Source organism: Quercus lobata, chromosome 9, assembly GCF_001633185.2.
Source record: "Quercus lobata isolate SW786 chromosome 9, ValleyOak3.0 Primary Assembly, whole genome shotgun sequence".
In the NCBI taxonomy this organism is placed as follows: Eukaryota; Viridiplantae; Streptophyta; class Magnoliopsida; order Fagales; family Fagaceae; genus Quercus; species Quercus lobata.
The window spans coordinates 35,122,516-35,144,449 of NC_044912.1; the positions used below are offsets into that span (position 1 = coordinate 35,122,516).

At 36.3% G+C, this 21,934-nt stretch overlaps 1 protein-coding gene and 1 pseudogene across 1 annotated transcript; both read right to left on the bottom strand.

The window, feature by feature from the left end:
- Positions 1 to 1,962: 1,962 nt before the first annotated feature.
- LOC115961649 lies at positions 1,963 to 2,463 on the bottom strand. The gene has a single exon (XM_031080591.1). It carries the CDS (start codon positions 2,461 to 2,463, stop codon positions 1,963 to 1,965), a length of 501 nt encoding a protein of 166 aa, XP_030936451.1.
- Positions 2,464 to 7,834: 5,371 nt separating this feature from the next.
- On the bottom strand, positions 7,835 to 13,584 carry LOC115961650 (annotated as a pseudogene).
- Positions 13,585 to 21,934: the final 8,350 nt, after the last annotated feature.

The window sequence follows — 21,934 nt, forward strand, 5'->3', positions numbered from 1 at the left end:
ATTTAGCTTGGTCTAAGTATTCTTGCATTCTTTCATCTCTTACTTCTAACTCCCCATTTACTTGGCCAACAACAATTCTTGAGTCCGAGAACATGTTTATAGTTTTTCCGCCCAGTTTCTAAACCATGGACATTCCTTCCAGCAGGGCTTCATATTCAGTCTCATTATTCGTAGCCGAGAAGCCCAATCTTAGTGATTTTTCGATGTAATCCTTTCAGGGGAAACTAGGACTAGCCCCTACTCCAAAGCCCTTTTAGTTTGCTGCGCCATCAACATATACCTTCTAGCAAGTGGGCCCTTGTAAAGAGATTGCGCCAACTGATTTTTCATCCATGCCTTGCGCCCCTACTTCTTCTTCTAGCGAGGGTTCAGCAAATTCAACCACCAAATTCGTGAGGACTTAGCCCTTCATGAAGGTACGAGGCATGTACTTAATGTTAAAAGCCCCTAGAATCGTGCCCCACTTAGCAACTCTCCCGTATAATCAGCACTCCAAAGTATAGACCTGAGCGGGAGTTGGGTTAGAACAATAACTGTGTGTGCCTGAAAGTAATGGGGAAGCTTTCGTGTAGCTTAAACCATCGCCAGGATGGCCTTTTCTAGTGGTAGGTAGCAAGTCTCAGCCTCATGTAATGATTTGCTCACGTAATAGACCGGTCGTTGTATACCGTTGTCCGTTCGTATTAGCACTAGGCTTACTGCATGAGGGGCCACAGCAATGTAGGCGAACAAGATTTCATCGGCCACAGGACTAGACATGATTGATGGCTGAGACAGATACTCTTTAAGTTATTAGAAGGCCAAAGCACATTCTTCGGTCCATTCAAATCCCTTCCATTTATTCAACAAGAGGAAGAAAGGTCTACACCTATCCGCTGACCGAGAAATAAAACGGTTTAAAGCAGCAATCATGCCAGTAAGCTTTTGGACCTCCTTGGGATTCTGAGGTGGCTGCATGCTGTGGACAGCCCTGATTTGATCGGGACTGACCTCGATCCCTCTGTGGGTCACCATATGGCCCAAGAATTTTCCTGATCCTACCCCAAATGAACATTTGGACGTGTTGAGACGCAGTTTGTGTCTTCTCAGAATTTCAAAGATGTCGTCGAGGTCTCTCAAGTCTTTGGACACCATTTTACTCTTCACCACCATGTCATCTATATAGACTTCAATGTTCTTACCTAGTTGCAGCTCAAACATTCTGGTCATCATTCTCTAGTAGGTGGACCCTGCGTTTTTCAAACCAAAAGACATCACCTTGTAATGGTAGTTTCCAAAGAGATTGACAAAAGCTGTCTTTTCTTGGTCGTCTATGGCCAGGGGTATCTGATGGTATCCTTGAAAGGCATCTAAGAAGCTCATCCGAGGATGCCTAGCAGTCGCGTCTACCAACTGATCTATCCAGGGCATAAGGAATGGATCTTTTGGGCAATCTTTATTCAGATCTGTGAAGTCTACACAAACTCGCCATTTTCCGCTCTTCTTCTTCACCACTATAGTATTGGCCAACCACTCAGGGTAAAAAACTTCTTTGATAGCCTCTGCTTTCTTAAACTTTATCACCTCATCCCTAACAGTGTTAGCATGCTCCTTCAACGGACACCGGGGGGGTTGCTTCTTCGGGGTAACGAATTGATTAATGTTTAGGTGGTGGTAGATGAAGCCCGGATCAACCCTTAGGGCCTCATAAGCATCCTACGCAAACACGTCCACGTTTTCTCTGAGAAAATCAATTAATTCTTCTTTCTCTTGGGGAGGTAGTTCCAAGCCGATCTGAAAGAAATTTTTCGGATCAATGCAGACAAAAACCTTTTCTAGATCCTCGCATTTTGCCTCCTCGGTTGATTCACCTCCGGGCAATGCCAGGGTGGTTGATTGCTATAAGCCACTTTTAGTAGAGGCCGAGGGCTCAACATTGTGTTGGCGTGAGACGGCGGCCGCCATGCGCTGTCTGGCCATGGTCTAGTCCCCCATAATCTCTTTGACCTGGCCCTCCAATGGGTACTTCACCTTTTGGTGTAGGGTAGAAGAGACAGCTCCTAGGGCATGAAGCCAAGGCCTAACTACAATGGCCGTGTAGGGTGAATAAGCTTCAACTACGATGAAATCCACCTCCACCATGTCCGAACCTGTTTGTATGAGCAGTCTGATCTGGCCCTTTGGAGTAACGGTCTTCCCTTCGAAACTTACTAGAGGGGAATCGTATGCCGTTAAGTCCTCAGGTTTTAAATTCAGCCCCTTGTATAGGTTGGGGTACATTACTTCCACAGCACTGCCCTGATCTACTAGCACTCTCCTCACATCATATCCTCCAATCCTGAGCGTGACAACCAGAGCATCATCGTAGGGTTGGATGGTTCTGACCTTATCTTCATCCGAGAAGCCTAGCATGGGTGAGGCTATCTTCTTGGCCTTTTTGGACTCTCGATCGTCATGTTCGGCGGGAAGCCGAGCTACAGACATTACTCTAGAAGGACAAGAGCCGGTCCTTCCCAGGGTGGCAAGAATGATATTTATCGTGCCTATAGGAGGTCTTAATGAGGTGTCCCTCCATGTCTCAATATTCGCCTGTCCTTGTCAACCACTCGAATGATGTAGGAGGTGACTTAATTTTCCCTCTCGGACCAGCTGGTCTAAGTGGTTCTTCAAATTTCTGCAGTCCTCGGTGGTATGCCCTAGTTCTTGGTGGTATTGGCAATACAGGTTTTGGTTGCGCTTCATGGGGTCTCTTGCCATCTTATTTGGCCATTTGAAGAATAGCTTATTCTTGATTTTCTCCATAACCTGATGTATCAAATCTCGGAACACAACATGATTGCTTGCATGTTGGCAGATCCGAATTACTCTGCATAGTCTCTCCTCGGTCGGTTGTTGTTGTTAAATCGGTCCGACCTGAAGTCCCTCCTCTCCTGAGGGATAACCTTCGCTTTACCCTTACCCAACTGCTAGTCCTCTTCAACCCTTTTATACTTTTCGATTCGGTCCATGAGTTGGCGTAGGCTGGTGACAGGCTTCCCTGTTAGGGATTTTCTTAGACCATGCTTAATTGGGAAGGTGCTCAATTGGGAGGCTGCTCTTGAAAGTGCTGATGGCGACGTCATCGTAGTTGCCTTCTATCTCATTGTACATCTCCCAATACCTATCCGAGTAGGCCTTTAGGGTCTCCCTTTCTCGCATGGACAAAGACAGAAGGGAATCCAAGGGTCGAGGAACCCTGCTACTCATGATGAAGCGAGAGCCAAAGGCCTGGGTTAGCTGCTTAAAGGAATCTATGGAGTTTGTCTTGAGGCCATCAAACCATCTCATCGCCATCGGTCCCAGGCTGGATGGGAACACTTTGCACATCAAAGCCTCATCTTTGGAGTGGACGGCCATCCTCTGGTTAAACTGGCTTACGTGTTCTACGGGGTCCGTTCGATCGTTGTACATAGTGAAAGTGGGTTGATGGAATCGCAGATTAAGCTCAGCCCCTTCTATCTTGTGTGTGAAAGGTGACTTGGAGATTCAATTCAGGGCTTTGCTCATGGCGTCGTTCACTAGGCCTTTATGGGACGGACTTTTGTGACTGTGTTTATGATGGTGGTCTTCCTCATAGGAAAAGGTCTCACTTGGTAGAGTTCTTGACCTTTGCCTATAATTGTCGTCCCCTTCATCACCAGTGTCTGAGCTAGAAGGGGGATGCTTCCGTTGCGCATGATATAGTTTCCTTTTCAAGTCGTCGTTCCCCTATTGTAGGGCTTTGTTATCGTCCTGCTTTTGGGATACATGACTTCTCACCTTAGAATGGCTTTTGCTTGTATGGGTAGTACGTACACTACCCTCTCGACGTTTATCCTGATCTCTTTCCCGTTCAAGGTTAAGAAAGTTGTCCTACCGTTGAGAACCTGCAAGCTCTATTCGGTGTGGACCTGATCCCACCATGTTTAACCATTGCTCTCACTGAGGCACAAGTTCTTCCCACAGACAGCACCAATTATAGGGTCACAATTTAGGGCCCAAGCCCAAATTGTATGGAGTCTTAATCCAATGAGCCCAATACAATGAATTTGTAGAGAATGGGTCAAAGAACTAGATCCTAGTGAGTTGGACAACGGCCAGTATTGGACTAAATGACAATCAAGCACAAGTAAGAGATGTTGATGTCAATGGACTTTCAGTCCGAGGAGGCCATAATTATTGTATATTGATCACAGTTAGATACTAAGACAGTTTAGATTGCTACAGTGTTCTCTCTCTATTTTTCCGATCCCATTTTCATGAAGAATCTTCCACCTTATATCTTCTTTTGAGTCATCTTCACCATCCACTTGTTGATTATCCGAACTCCTACTTGAGTACTTGTCCCATTAGCCACCTTCCCTGACTTTTTGTGAGTTGCGGTAGCCAAGGTAGCACTGTTCAGAGGTCTTCTTCATATAAATACAGCTAGTAAAGTAGCTGTTGTGCATTTAATGCAATGGTGTCAGCCTTCTCTTAGATATTTTTAGGTTCTCTTCCTTCTCACATGTCCATGAAGCACATCCCTATCATTGAACCTTCTCGATAGGTCACTTTAATTGCCGGGTTATATATTTTGAACCATATTCATTATGTCTGAGGATTATGTACTCCTCGGACAGCCATTCATTTGCTCTCCACTTATGGAACTTGGTCTGAGAATATCTCATAATTATTTACTTCTCCTCGGACCTATTTATCCCCTCGGATAAATCTCAAGGCCCAATATACGATCTTGGGCCCTTGCCCCTACACTAGGGTATCGGGGTGTTTCCCTATATCGACATGAAATTCTTTATGGTCTAAGAAAATATATATTTCATAATTAATTGTTCTTATACAATTAAATACTTTTGATTTAGTTGAACTAAGACAATTCAAGAATGCATGATAAATTAGATTAATAACGCGATTAGAGTAGTTTTCAGAAAAACCCATTCACTTTAAAACTTGATTTCTATTTGAAACTATTAGAAATTCATCTAAACAATAAGAAAAACATGATTGAACTTATTGAAAGTATGGAAGAACTAATACATCAAAAGAAATCTAATTGAACAATCAAATATGTTGTTGTCTAAAATTTAGAAAGAATCACATTGAATATTCATACCGTATAGAAGAAACATAACCCCTAGTCCTAGCAAAGACTTTAGGCTGCCATTAGAGAAAGGAAAATACTAGATTTTCTCTCCCAAATTCATTCTACACAGCCTCCTCACGAGTGTAGATGCCGCATTTTGTACCCTTTACGACTCGGGCCTCTATTCTCCAATGATGCTCAAACTCTAAGGCCCAAGGTCAGTTTAGAACCCAATCAGATATCAAATTGACTTGAGAAGTGTTAAAATGGAAAATATAACCTTTTAAATGAGTAAAAATTTATTTTTGGAAATAAAATAACCAAAGTGGCCCTTGGCCTACATATGTGGGCAGTAGCCTATGTATGTGAGCCAAAGTATGCGTATGTAGTCACACTCCTGCGTATGCAGTTAGGGTTTTAGAAACATAAAAAAGACAAGTTTTCTGCAATAATGGCTTAAGTTTGGAATGAATACCACATTGCCTGGGAGCCATTCCAAACCCCATTTTTTTCACTATATAAAATTTTACATGGTACATTTTCAAAACACACAGAAATTTCACGGGAAAAATACAAGATTCACTAGAAAATAGTGAATCAAAAGGAAGTTTTTCACAAAACACTCCTCAAGTCAATTTTATTTGATTGTGACCTTTTCTGGCCCTAATCCTTTGAGTTTAAAGTTTCTAATCACTGTTTTATTGAATTGTGATAAATTTGACTGAGGGGAACGGTAAAAAATCAAGCATGAAGAGCTTTTTGTTTAAGGTATCCCTTAAACCCTTTCTTTTTCTCTTTTGCCTTTAATCTTTGTTTTAGCCTATTTTATTGCCTAGTTTATGCTTATGTATGTCTATTTAGGTTAGTCTTACAATTCTTTTTATGTTTTATGTATGTTAGGTTGTTAGAATTCCCGTTTTGAGGTTTTGCTCTGTTTTTGTGTTTTCAGGTTTTTTGGGCAAGAGGCTGCATATGCATAATCTTGCCTGCGCAAGTAGGCTTGATTATGCGCAGGCAGGCTTGTTCTTACGTACGCAAGCTGCTGCCCAGAAATTCTAATTTTTATTTGTTTGTTTTGCTTCTGCTTTCACATGTTTATTTTGTTTAGCTTCTTTTCTATGTTTTTATGCTTCCAAAGTCTTTGTTTCACATGTTTGTTTGTTTATTTGCTATCATATGCTAGATTAGGGTTTTCTTTGCTTTGTTTTAGATGCATGATATGATAGGGTTTCACATGCTAGGGTTTTCTTTTATGTGCATATGAGTTTGGCTCTCTTTTGTTTAAGGGCAGGTATGTTCGTGTTTAGGGATAATGATGCCATGTTGTATGCTAGTGCGTGTGTGAGTATAGATACAAGTGTTGAACATATTTTTTAATGAGGTTAAGACGGAAAACACAATGATACAAGGCCAACGTTAGGGTTGGGCAGTCTTGGGTGCCTAACATCTTCCCAAGTACATACCTAAACTCCGAACTCATATCTCTAGTAGTAAGATCAAAAGGACATTTCCCGAGAGGACGCTATATATATGGTTCCTAGACCATTGCAAAAACTAGGTGGTGACTCCATCCCTTGTGTCCACAACGAGCACTAAAACACTAATAGTAAGGAACAACGAATCTTGGCTTAGCATGTAATGTCGTTTTGTTCTTAGGGCCCTCTAAATGAAATCTAAGCATGTCACAAATTCCTAGTGGTGGGATATTAATACCAGTTTATAAGATAGAGCTTGGAACTACTGAAAAGATTAATTAATCTGTCTTCAGTCCATATGTCAATAAAAAAATTCCAAATCATCAAGGGACAACCTTGGGGGAAGAAGAGTTCGACAATGTTGACCTTTATATAAAGGGTTTGATATAAATCGAAGGCTATTAAGATTGATGAAAACTCGAAACTTTAACAATGGAGCTTGGGAATGGAGAGAGAGAAAACTATATTGTGGAATGTTGTATGTATATTGAATAATGGTAAAGTACTATGTTTGTGTGTTTATATAGTAATTAGTAAGAGCAGAGCTCAGGAAGACAAACTAACTAACTAACCGATTAACAAATAATAAGCAACCAATACAAAAGAGACATGTTAACTAATCTACTATGACAAAAACTGGTTGGTGTCTTGGTTTTATAATAAAGAGTTATCATCAGGAGCGAACGTCGTAGTTTAAAACTCTATAAAAAATACTCTTAACATTTAAGTGAACGACTTATAGTTTATAATTACAATACAATGACTGTAACTTTACTAGAACTTTACTAGACTTGTTCTTCTTCTGCTTTAATCTTCACTCATTCTAACAAAGGCCATCTCTCCACTGCTTGCTCACTGCCATTCAAGAAGCAAGGTCCATACTCTCCAATAAAGGAAAAAGAAGCTTCAAAACTTCTTCATAAATCCTTTTCCACACACAAAAGAAATAGAAGAAGAATAAAAATATTCCTCTGCAACCCTTCACATCATCGAAGGGCCTAATTCTAAAACTTGTTAAAAAGAGTAGGAAAATTTGAAAAGCCTCACGAAGAGGCACTTCACACCAAGGATCATGCCAAAATAAGTGGACACACTAACCATCACCAAACTCAAATTTAATAAAAGAAAGAGAAATGTTACTAACCATTACAAATATGTATCCAAAGGCTAATATTATGCCGCATGTAATTTTTCACAATGAAGACAAAAACATGCATGACTAGAATTTAACTCAAATAGCGCATAGGTGATCGGAGTGTGTAATCGTCCCAAACTTTAATTAGATTTGATCTGAAGTCGTCCATTCTTTGACCACACAAAAAAGTGACCCATATGATGATCCACCAAAGTTCAACCCTTGAGATGCACTATGTTCTAGCTCTTTAGCCCTACCCCTTATTGCCTTCCCTTCTTCACCTTCCATCACCATCCTTACCATCCTCTCTATTTCCTCCCTTTCCACCACACCTTTTCCCTCTCCCACCATCGGCTTAATAGCCACACCGACCTCTTCCACCAGCATCGCCGCATTCATTTTCTGCTCTGCATAAAGCGGCCACGCTATCATTGGCACACCATAAGTGATGCTCTCTAGAGTAGAGTTCCACCCACAGTGAGACAAAAACACACCCGTTGATGGGTGGCGGAGCACTGCTACTTGTTGAGCCCAAGATGGCATCACCAGCCCCACCCCTTTGGTCCTCTCTATAAACCCTTTAGGCAAATATGCCTTTGGATCATTAACATCACCATCCACGTTGAAAAATGAACCTGAGGCACTACCATCGGTTGGCTTACGAGCCACCAATATGAACCTTTGTTGGCTCAGTTCCAAACCCCATGCCAACTCAGTGAGCTGCGCATTTGTTAGAGTCCCTCCACTACCCAATGAAACGAGGAGAATCGAATCCAATGGTTGTTTGTCTAGCCAAGCCACACACTTGGCACCTAATTCAGTCAATGGCTCGTCCTCTTTGATAAGCGGCCCAACTGGATGAACTGGTGGTGTGGCTATTTGCTTATAGAAAGGGAGCTCTCTTATTGCTTTAAGCAAAGCTGTTTCAAAATCCTCCCATGAGTTCAAGAAAATCCCTGTTGCCAATGGGGTTCAATTAAAGTGGAACAAGACCCACTTGTATTCAGGAAGGTCAACGTACTCGCACTCCACCTCACGGTCCAGTGTAGGAAGGTACAAAGTGAAAGTAAGGAAAGCAGTTGAGCATGTGAACAACATGTAGGTAGGAATAGAAAGCTCATTGCAGATTTCAAAAGCTTGTGTCCAAAACAACTCAATGATTAGAGCTTGTGGCTTGCCCAACTCGATGAGGACCGACTTCAGTGGCTTGAGGCTCTCCTGTACGTTGATACAAAGCCGAGTGACAATCCCAGCGTCTTCTGTGACCAGTGCTGAAATATCAACAGGTCGGAGGTCGATAACTTTGAGGTTTGGAGGGAGAGTTGGTGAGTGGAGTAGTTGGTTTTGAGCTGCAGAAGCCTCGGTGGTGATGTTGAAGAGACTAACATGGATGCCATGGCAGACGACAAGTTGTTTAGCTAGCTCGAGTAAAGGGATGATGGGGCCCATGCCTGGACTTGGAAGGACTGCAACATGGACTTTCATGGTTTCAGATTGTGAGATGTAGTTGGAGACTGGTGTGGATAAGTGGGTCTATATATGTATATATGTATAGTATAGGACAGTTGGCTCAGGTTTGCAATTTGCAACAACTAAGAACAATTTTGGTGTCTCTGTGTAGGTAGCAGAACATGGGTTTGTGGTGCTATTGGACGAATCTATATACCTCTGCTGAAAATAAAAAATCTCTCAATTTATAGAGCAAAATGGTAACCTTTTTCTAATATAAGTTTACATTGTACTGTCATTATAAATCTAAACTTAAAATTTTCCTTAATTAATAATATAGAATTGTGTAGCGCATGTATTTTTTCTAAGAGTTTTGATTCTCTCACATTCAATATTTTTCATTTATTTTTTTACATCTACTTTTATGTATTAAAATGTGAATATTTTTAAAATATAGTATTTTCACATCAATTATGAATGTGTAAAAAAATGGATGTGATTGAGTGTGAAAGAATATTTTTCCTTTTTCTTTCTTTGGCACTTTTGCTTTAGCTTAGCTAAGGGAAATTTTATTTATTTATTTTTTTGATCAATAGCGAAAGATTTTATTGAAGAAGAAAAACATTAGGAACTGCCTACACCAGAAACAAGTCAAGTTCCTACAAAAGAGTAACAAAAATCTTGGACCCAAGAACAGAATCAAAAGACGACCATGCAAGCTGCGTTTATAATAGGACAGTAGTAGCTAGCCGCATAAATATATGAAAATGCAGCTATCATATAATTGCACCAAATGCCTCGAAAGCTGTGTTTTTAATATAGGACACTGTGTTAGGGTCTGTTTGGATACCACTTATTTTGCTAAAACTGAAAACTTATTGCTGAAATTACTGTAGATAAAGGTAAAAGTTAATTGAAATAGTACAGCGAGACTCATGAATAGTATCAAAAAATGTAGTAGGACCTATCAATAGTAGTAAAAATAAGCTGAATAGTAAAATAATTTTAATAAGCTGAATAGTGCATATATAGACATGCACCTCCTTTATTTATATTAAAGAAAAGGTTATATTTCCTTATTAGCTCGCTGTGTGATCATATGAGCATTGTCTGATGTGAATACACAAAACTTTAACGTTTTTAATATGATATTGATTCGATTTTGCTTAGGTCTTAGGAAGACTTTTCGTAAAATCTTTTCTAAAAGGTCAAGGTGGGACTGTCAAAAGACTCAAAACTGATATTATTTTTTAAAAACACAAAACTTAGGGCCGTTTAGTAGTAGTGTTTAAGTATTGTTGTTCAGTTTTCAGTATTGTGAAAATACGTATTTAAGTGTTATAAAATTACGTATCAAAAGTGTTATTGTTATTTAAATACTTAAAACTATTGTTTAAACAACAGTGTCAAACAACCCCTTAATTTTTCATCCAGTGTTCAGTATTTTACATTTCGTTGTGTTTTTTCAAAGTGGAAATTTCATTTTTAGGCTTATACCTCCTAATAAATATCAAATTGTATTTTCATACTTACTAGTAGTATGAATATTGTTCGGAGGCCTTTTTTCGGTTTCTCGGCCATGTGTTTTCCGCTGGAGGGGTGACCTTGCTAGGCTCAAGTTGTGTTTGGGGAGTTGCATCCGGAACTCAACATTGAGCCACGTGGTCCAATGGCTACCGGCATACTTTTAAGCCTACAAAACCATTAAAGCCAAAGTCTAAGAATCACGGTAATGGTTGAATAAATGTGTAATATGTGTTTGATATAATAACTTTGATTAATAGTTGTAATAGTAATTGAAATAAAGTAATATGTATTCAAGGGTGAAGTAATCATGTACTCAATGATGTAAATTTAAAGATATGGAAGCAGAGTCACTTATCTTTAATGGTTTATAGCTCCAGCTGTATAGCATTAGTGAGTTGACAGTATTCTCGTAGAATAACGCTAGCGGTAGAGAGGCAGTTTGCCATGATAACTTCAATATTGAAGGGGAAAAATGGGTGCAATTAGAGGGAGAGAAAGTATGTCTAGCTGTGTGTAGAGGCTGGTTAAGCTTGCCCCTCTTATCATGCATTTAAATGAGTTTAAGTTTTGATTAATAGTTGTAATAGTAGTTGGAATAAAGTAATATGTATTTAAATGTGAAGTAATCATGTACTCAATGATGTAAATTTAAAGATATGGAAGCAAAGTCACTTATCTTTGTATGGTTTGTAACTCCAGTTGTGTAGTATTTGCGAGTTGATAGGATTCCAGCAAAATGACTCCAGCGTTGGAGAGGCAGTTTGTCATGATAACTTCAAGATTGAAGATGAAAAATGGGTGCAACTAGAGGGAGAGAGAGCATATTCAACTATGTGTAGAGCTGGTTAAGCTTGTCCCTTTTATCATACACTTAAATGAGTTTCCCCTTGACAATGCTCTTTTAGGTGTTGTGAACTTATGAATAGTATTGGCTTCCATAAGAAGGGCTTTTGTATGAAGTATTTATGCCTTCCTAGATAAGGGCTTTATGTAAGATAAATTTGTACCTTCCATGAGAAGGGCTTTGATATGAAATCTTGGTGCCTTCTAGAAGAAGGGCTTTAATATTAGAAGTTTATGCCTTCCATGAGAAGGACTTTTATAAGAGAGGTGGAGAAGAGTATTGAGATGTGTTTATGGGCAACAAAATCGTAGAACTTCAAAGTGAGAGAGTATGAGAGTGGAGCTTAGAAGAGTTGCGGTGTGTCATATGTAATGGTGTAGTAAGTGTATATAGGATTGTGTGAGAGAAATGGAGAAAGAGATGTTTAAAGATATGGGCAGCAAGATAGATGTATTTTCTGAATATAGAGAGTGAGAGAATGATTATAAGAGAGTAATGGTGTTATAGTGTGTTTAGCAAAGCTGTTAGGATTTTTTGCTGGAGAATGTATGAGGGCTTATAAAGGGCATTTATGAGCTAAGGGCTGATGAGTTTAGTTCCTAATTTGGAAACTAAAAACCCAGAAGCTCAGAACTTCATTAAGAGCTTAAGAAGATAATTAGAGGGAGAAAGAATAAAAAAGTTTATGAGAGAGTTGTTCTTCTCTATTGGTGTGTCTTTGAGGTGTTGATGAAGGATTCTATTTATAGCTAAGTTTAAGGGGGAGTTTTAGCAAATAATCTTAGCCAAAATCTGTCCCAATCAACAATGAATCTTCAAAAAATCCATCTTAAGATTTGGCTCAAAAAGGTATGTTTAGCTTTAAGGTATTCTTGCTATTTTGGGTAACAGCTGCTGGAGGAAAGAGTAGCAGAAAAGGAAAGTATTTTAGCAAGAAAAATATAGTTTCTTTAGTTGGTTTTGGTTTTCAGCCAAATGTGGAAAAACAGTAAAGTTAAGGCTGCTAGATTAGCTGTTACATTTATTCTGAAAAAGCTGTCCTAGCTGTCAGGAAAAGCTGTAACAGCTATCATGAGACAGCTGTCAGAAGACAGCTGTTGCTTGGGGTAGAAGCGGATGAGGTCAGATGTCAGGCTGATGGGATTTGAGCATTAAAAGGCTGATGATGTCACTTCCAGCTAGGTGTCAAGTGCTAAACACATTGCTGGAGTTCTATTGGAAATGTTTCCTTTTTTGGGTGTTTGTAATTTTGGTCCAAGATTCTATTACAACATATTTTTAGTAAATAATAGAATGATTGGTTGATAGTTAATGAAGATTTAGAGACCTAGTTAAGGTCTCATTGTGTTGTGACTTAATCTAGGTGAGCAAGAAGAGCATTTAATGCTCTACTCTAATAGTTGGTAGAGAAAAATTTGGTTTGATTGTGGCAGACAGCAGCTAATATTAAAGATATCATGAATGTTTTATATATATGGAGATTAAAGATAGCCAATCAGATTAGGCCATGTGTTTGAGTTGGATTTTAGTTGAAAGTAATAATAAGATTTATGTACAATAATATAATGAAGTTTCTAAATTTGTATAGGAATAGCTGGAGGTTGAATGAATATTTGTTCAACATTTAGATGGTTGGAGATATTGAGTGTTTGTCATATGATGAATATTAAGTTTTAAGAAAAGATCAATGGGGAGTTTTATCATCTTAAGTGCTATGTGATAAGAAATGCTTAATATATGTTCCCCGCTACACACGGACTCGTCAGAGTTCAGAGAGTTGGAAAAGACACGCCAAGTAACATGTTTCTTTTATCAACTTTAAACTGCTGGAGCTTTATTGAATATACCTCTTGGCCCTCCAAACCACGATTCCTAAAGTTTCCCCAAAAAAACTCATGAGCTTGGATCATAAGCCGAAGATGAGATAACGTACCTTGGGTTTTGTTGTCATTTTGCGTAAATATGGGCTTTTGTTGAAGAAGTCACTTGCCATGAGTGTAAGAGAGGTAATATAGGCCATGAGCTTTGATTCATTGCTTGAGTCCGACCCATATGTTGATGTTGCTGATGTCATGGGGCTATGATCCCAATTGATGAAGAGGAAATGTGGACTATGAATCCGCCTTTTGAAGTAAGAATCTTGTGGGCCATGTGAGCCCAATCCATGAGATATAAGCTTTTTTTGGGTTTTAAAGATATTTACCCAAAAAATCAATAATATGTTGATGTGGCGTGGGTTGCCAATGAAGTAGTGCCATGTGGGGCGAAAAAAGAGTCCTCAACAAATATTAATTAAAAATAGATAAAAAAAAATATTTATTATTATAATTGAAACTAGCATGGATGGAGCCTACAGGACTTGTTAGGAGGGTGGTTTTACTGCTAGTTTTGTGTGACAACTCTAACCTCCGACTTTGTTGTTTAGCTGAGGGTTTTTTATTTTATTATTTTTTTATGTCTTTGATTAGTGTGTTTGTTGGCATTGTTGCTAGGTAATGATAAAATTTTTTTGTTTAAAATTTTTTAAATGGCCAATTTGTTTGTTTTGGGTAAACTTGGTTGGTTGGGCTTTTTTTTTTTTTGCTATTGATAATTTTTGTTGTTGGGCTAAGTTTTTTTGAGTTTGTCTATTTTGTTTTAAATTTTAGATCTATAAATTTTTTATGACTTTTAAAAGGAGGAATGTTAGAGATACAAACATTTTCATAAATTGCTGATGTGGTGAGTAATCATTGGTAAGTAAAAAAGTAATGTAAGTGGTGTGCCTAGATGCGGACCAATAAAAATTTGCTATCTTAACCGTTTGTAAAAATATTATAAAAAAATCAATGATATTGTTAAGGGTGTCAAAGTGTAATTTTATAAAATAAAATTGCTAAAATTAATACCTATATATATATATATTTTTTATATACTAATATTTAAAAAATTGGGGGTAGATTCCCCCCCCCCCCCCGATGCTCCCCAAAGTCAAAGCTTAGAACTCAAATTAGAGTTCCAAATTAGAATTTTCAATTTTATGCCATGATGTGTCTAGATTTATGTGGGAAACCACATTATAATTAATTATCCATTTAAGTTTGTGTCATATGTCTACTAAAGTTTTTAATATTTGTGATAAGTAAGTTAATGAGTGCAAAATACTAAGAAGCTAATATTAGTGAACTATAAATTTTTTAAATAAAAAAAAAGCTAATCACATATACTCAATTAAAATCACTACAGATTCTATCTTATTAAAAATTAGAAAAAAAAAATCATAAGTAGTATCAAATTATAATATGTGATTAATTATTTACTTTAAAAATATATATATATATATAATTTGACTAATTATTTATATTTTTATGATAAAAATTGTGTTTAATTTAAATGTATCCATACATATGCATATGTTATGTACTATTTTAAAAAAATAATTTGACTAATTATTTATATTTTATAATAAAAATTGTGTCTAAATTTATGCAAGAACTACACTATAATTATTCACTTAAGTTTGTGTCATGTGTCCACCTAAGTTTTTAAATCTTTGTATCATGTGATTTAATGAGTATAAAATATTAAAAATTTAATATTAATGAGTTATGAAATAATAAATAAATAAAAAAGAAAAAAAATCACATATACTCAATAAAAATCACCACACAACAAAAATTACCACACGTTCTATCTTAATAGGCCAAGAATGTATTGACCCCTTTAGTAACTTAATCAATTAACTTAACCAAGTAAAATTAATGAGATTCAAATTACATGCAATAAGCGTGATAACATAAACAAATCACCAACTAAGTTAAATGCAACGGAAAATAAATTTGACACAGGTGATTTGTTTACGAATGGGGAAAACTACCAAGGTAAAACCCCACTAGGTAAATTTAAGATCACCACTCTCAAGAATCCACTATTATAAAAAAAAAAAAAAAAAAAAGGTTACAAGTAAAAGGAATCTCAGTACCTAATACCAACCTACAGTTGAACATTTATCCCAATACCTAATTGGACTTGTAATGTAGTGACAATCTCTCCTTTCAATGCATGACTCCAAGTACATGACTATTTAATCGATACACGGATCCAACTACGTGACTAACACACCAACTTGAGGAAGATGTTGGTTGCAAAGTTCTTCAGTTCATCCAAATGATGGAAATCAAGAAACTCCTTCGTTACAAAACCCTTGGCGCAAAAATGTAGCAACTTCTACAAAGAATATGATGAACTAAGACAATTGTCTCCGTTCACAATTTGCATGCACAATCAATTTGCATTGAGTTGCATAACCTTGCATCACCTTTAACGGTCCTTAAAATAATCTTTATATATGTCTAGGGTTGTGAGAAAAGAAACCCTACACAAATACACATGGATATGCGTGAAAACATATCTGGAAATCTGAATTTTGTAATTCTCAAAAGATATTGTTTCTGTCAAGCAGCTGTCAAGCACAAGAATTAAACCTCAATAGATATTATCTATCGAGATATCTATTGAGTTTTAATGAACAACACTTTTTCACTTATTTCTTGGATAGACTTGCATGGCTTCAATACTAGACTTGAACTCTTGTTCCTTGAAGTACTAAACCCATCCTAGATCTTCCCAATTATAAGTAAAGTACGTTTTGTTAAAAGATTAACCAATTTTACATACCATTTGTTCTAACAAGTTCCACATATGTCCTAACATATCTTATTAAAAATTAGAAAAAAAAAATGATCATAAGTATTATTAAATTTAGGTAAGAATTTTAATATGTGACTAATTATGTATGTTTACTTTTTTTTTTTAAATAATTTGACTAATTATCTATATTTTTATGATAAAAATTATGTTTAATCTTAAATGTAACTATATGTATGCATTAATGGATGTGTTACATGCTATTTTTTTAATAATAATTTGACTAATTATTTATATTTTTATAAGAGAAAAAAACAAAAAATACACATTGGTATGTTAAATAATCACATATATTATACATTCGTTGATATAATTACCATACATCACTACATCCATTTGTAAACATCATTTAAAGAGGCCAAAAACCTCAAAACATGACACTTTATTGGGATTTTTTTTTTTTTATTTGGGTCCAACTGACACTCTCTCTATATTAGAGTGAAAAAACTTGGTCTATTGGGATTTCATTTTTCATTTAGGTCCAACTAAGTCTTCTACCAAGTTAAAGAAGGTTACAAGAAACCAATGTCATTTGAAATCGTCAAAATCGTACAATCCTACCGATCCTGAACGATCGTAAAGACCCTCGAAATATCCAGATCGTTTTGGGCAGGTGGGATCGTAAAATCGTAGGATCATAGGATCTAGATCGGGATTTTGACAACCATGCTTGTAATTTAATTGCCATCTTCCTATATACTAACTTTGTCGCACCTTTATAGATTAACATCTTCCTGTATACTAACTTTTCCTATGGTAATAATCTATCCTTATGATGAAAAACTCTTCTTCCCACTTGCTTGTCATAAAAGGACTTTGCAAGTCATGCCAGTTAAGAGGTTGAGGAAGCTGCAACCATAAGACATGGAATGTGTCGTCTAATTATAGATCGCCATGATTCACATGCTCCACTGACAAAAATAATCCTCATACAAAGTTATACATTTAGCAATAAATCATGGAATATGTTGATCTCCATGTTGGATATATTTCAACAATTTACTTTTGTAACTAAACAAAAAGGAACAACATACAGATCTAAATATAAGCAATAACTCAGATAGATTGTGATAGGTAAAAGCAATAAAAAGATACTATATATATACGAAAAAATATGCAAATAATTAAAAACTCATAGACCAAATGCGTGAAGGATGAATGATTCAGATCAAATCTTGTGTTTGACACAATCTCCTTAAAGTAGATTTCACCCCTCACACAATCTACAGTGCTTTGAGATTCACGGACGTCTACTTCCTAAGATAAAATGATCTACAGCACGGAGAAAAAGCACAAGGTCCGTGCTTTGCGAACTACTCTATGTCTCTTTCTCTCTATTTTACTCAAATGAATGCACAAAAAATTCTCTCTAAAAGTTTTTTTTCATGAATGAGGGACTATGAAAACATACGTTACTGAACAAACACACTGTTTCAGAAACTGTTGTATATAGACTTACTGACTTATAAAATAAAAAAATAAAAAATTATTATTAATTGGATAAGTGGGCCCAGTCCACACATGCCTAAAACCCAACCCAATATCCAACCCAAAACTCATATTCTTTATTATTTCTTATGTGGGACTCAAGAATTCTCACCACTTTAATATCATGTTTGAATGGACACATGAGGAGTCAATTTCTTATTTACTCCATAATATTTATCTAACAATCCCCCACATGAATGGAAATTGATAAAACACAATGCAAATGAGAATGCAGACACACAGAGAGTAGAAGAAAAGTTACTGTATTGGGAGAGGTGGCTTTTGGCTTTGAACCTTCCTTTATGAAAGACTATCGGATATACTGGCTAATTAGTGAACAAGATGTTTTTGAATTGTTAGCCTTTTATGTATACCAAGACAATAGAATTCACACAAATCCTTTTCGAACATATTTCATTCTTATAGTTTTGTTCATTTCGGCCCTGAACATATCCTAGTAAATTTATGAAGTGCTTTAGAGAGTTCAGCCTTAAAATTCTCATGGAAGCGGCCTACTTCACACTCATATAGGTGACTCTTATTAAGAATATCCTATTATACCCTACTTGGTTTTCCAAGATATAAAAATTATAAAAAGCAAAACTTACCCTAAACATCACTTACAGGCATCACTATTTCATCATAAGAATGGGTGGGAGATTTTATCTCCATAGTGATAAAAACTAGTCTTCACGATTCGATTGTCCCTTTGAACCTAGATCTTGGGATCTTCAATAAGCTAGGTTGGGTTGCCATCCCGACACTTTTATTTCATATGCTTTAACCACATTCACCTCAATGAGCAGTTTACTTGCTCTCTACTCAAAAAATTGATTACGGATCTATTTTATAATCTGGAACTACTTCCATTTTAGAGCAATTACATCATGGTTTTATGCCTCTGATGAATATGTCAAGACCCTCCATAACTTTATGCCCTACCAATATATACAAATAGGAGGCACAAGTATCCAACATTGCATGTTTGTTTAGATTTATTGACTTCCCAATAAATACATATGCTCTTTGCATAAGGTGTTCTCACTAGAATGTCGTCACATTTCTCATGTGATTGAGGCAAGACAAGTCCATTAGATGTATTAGAAATTTTCATTTCTTGTACCACATCTACAACACTTACATGAGCATATCCCATAACAACATAGCCTCTTATGATATATTTCACATCACACTAGTTGCATTAAATCTAAACTCATTTGACATCATCTCATTGTCAAATTTCCCATGTCATTGGATTGAAACTTCCTTCAGTCTATACAAAGATTTAACAAGTTTAAATACTTTGTTTCCTTGTACAAGAACCATAAACCCCTTTGGTTTATTGTGTATCAAGAAAACTCACATCTTCTTTTTATTTGTAGCCTTCTAAAACAAGTCTTGCATTGTAATAGTAAATAATTCCATCAACTCTCAAATTCCCAAGTGGTAGATCTACCAACTACTATGCATAGATTTCTAAGATGGATTTATTACACTATTGACAATTTCTTTCCAAGAAGGCACCTCAAGATATTACTTCTTTGAAAATTTAAGTTCATCTTCTAACATATGAATTAGAAAATCTGGACAAAACTAATATGGCATTTGTCCTTTTACTACGCTTAGGCTCAACCTCTCTTCCATCAACTCTTGATTATGAGAGATACTAAACGTAGACTCAAACTTTCTTTCAAGAAAATTTAACACTTGAAAAATGTTCTAATTAATTTTCATGCATATAAGAATAATAGATTCATAAATTAGAAAGCACATAGCACTATTATGACCATAACCAATGAAAACATAACCGATGGTTTTTTATCCTCTAGGCATAGGAACCACCACCTTCATCAAACACCCCCACATTTAAATAATTTATAGAAAGGTGATCACTCTTTCCATATTTCACAAGGTGTCTTAGTGGTTTTCTTTTAAAGCGTCTCAATGAAAAAATAAATAGTGGAAATAATAGCTTCCCCCCACAAGTACTATCGTAATCAAGAACTTATTGCATTCATTGAGTTATTTATCAACTTCATTCTTATAATGAATGAACATATCTAATGCATCATCCTTGCTTACTTAATAAGCACTCATATCAAACTCTTGTACATTCCAAAACATTAGACAATTTAAGCATGTCAACTAAGGCGTGTAACATATATTTCATCCAAAGAAATATTGCAAAACATATATTGGGATTAAACAAATTAATATCCAATCAAGTTCACACACGCCCTACACACACACACACGCGCGCGCGCACACACACACACACACACGTTGGAAATTAAATAAGGCTATATGTGCTCAAATACAACAATCACGTATCCTCAATATCAATACAAACAATTGTTTCTTAAACTTTATAAACAAATAACACATCTGACCTAGGGGTGAACTAAACACTCTCTAATTGAGATTGAAACCCCATAACAACAGCCCCATTAATGTGCAATTTGTCTCATTCTTTTTTCAAAATTTAACGCAATCAAATATTCGGCTTATATCCCCACTCTTGAAATTATTAATAATAGCTCTCGTAATGCTATTTAATTATCAATTAGAGGATCACTTGATGAATTAAAGAAGGCTAACCAAAAACTAAAAGATGGCAACCATGCTCAAAATTGAGTGCGTTTAAAAGGATTCAAAAATTTTGTCTCCAAAGAAATTTTCAATTTCCTTTATTCATCAAGCCCATGCACTATTGCACATAAAAGGCCAAGGACATGTTATTAGCATTAAAGACTTGTTTAACAGTCATTTACAATCTTGCACAGCAATCAATGGTCAAACGTTAACTTGGTTACCATGACTATCAAAGTTGATACACCAGCACACAAGAAGATTACACAGAACAGAATCACAAAAGTATATAAGTGAACAAACACTTGACATAGAGAGACTAATAGAGGCATAGAGACAGTGAGAAACTTACCAAACGTCCACAATGAAGATAGATCGAGGCAGCACCACCGCGGCAGAGGCGAAAGTAGCTTGACTGCTTATGGCTAGGGAAGTTTAGATCTTTACTTTACTGGATTGGGAAGTTTGGGTTGTGTTTGTGAAGGTTTTTTTTTTTTTTTTTTTTTTTAACTATGTTTATGGAGTTTAATGTTGTGTTTTGTATCTATTTATTTGGATTATAGTCCTGATTTAATTAGAATTTGGATTCTTAACCTAATTAGGAATAGGAATTTGACTAACAAGTGATTTGGTTTTTTTTTTTTTTTTAAGCAAAATTGTTTATGGGCCAAAAGAATGGGCTGGGTTTTAAGATTGAATTGCTATGTATTTTTTTTATCAAAAATCTGGAAGGGGCCGATTCTTGCTTCTTCTTTTTTTAGTACTATAATTCTAGGAATTCTTCAAAACATAGGGGGGGCCATGGCCCCCTCTATGAGTAGCTACGAGAATATGCTTTACTCTTTCACTCTTCTTCACATACTTCACTTGAACGGCCTGAACAACAAAGTGAACAAATACTTGACATAGAGAGAATAATAGAGGCATAGAGAGAGTGAGAAACTTACCAAACTTCCACAGTGAAGATAGATCGATGCAGCACCGCAGCAGAGGCGAAGGTAGCTTAACTGCTTGTGGCTGGAGAAGTTTAGATCTTTAGGTTACTTGGTTGGGAAGTTTAGGTTGTGTTTGTGATTTTTTTTTTTTTTTTAACTATGTTTGTGAAGTTTAATGTTGTGATTTGTATCTATTTATTTGGATTTTATAATCCCGATTTAATTAGAATTTGGATTCCTAATTTAATTTGGAATAGTAATCTGACTAACTAGTCGCTAACCCGTGCAATGCACGGGAAAACTATTAGAAAATAATAAAGCATGCATATATTAAAAGACAATTTAAGTTCGTGTGTACTTGTAAGGGATACATACCTAAATAGTTCTTGCGGTAGAAATAAAAGCCTTATCTACTGATGTAAATAAACTAACCTTACATAAAACAAATTAAAAAAAAAAAAAAAAACATAAAACTGATGTCACGGGAAATTCAGCCACATAGTAGTAATATATAAATCTCTTAAAACCTAAACCTAAACCTAAACGTAAGGACTAAATATTTATGCGCCTTCTCTTACTTTCGTGATGTATTTGGTTAAAAATATAAAACTGATGTCACGGGAAATTCAGCCACGTAGTAGTAATATATAAATCTCTTAAAACCTAAACCTAAACCTAAACGTAAGGACTAAATATATAAACAAACTAACCTTACAAAAGCTGAAC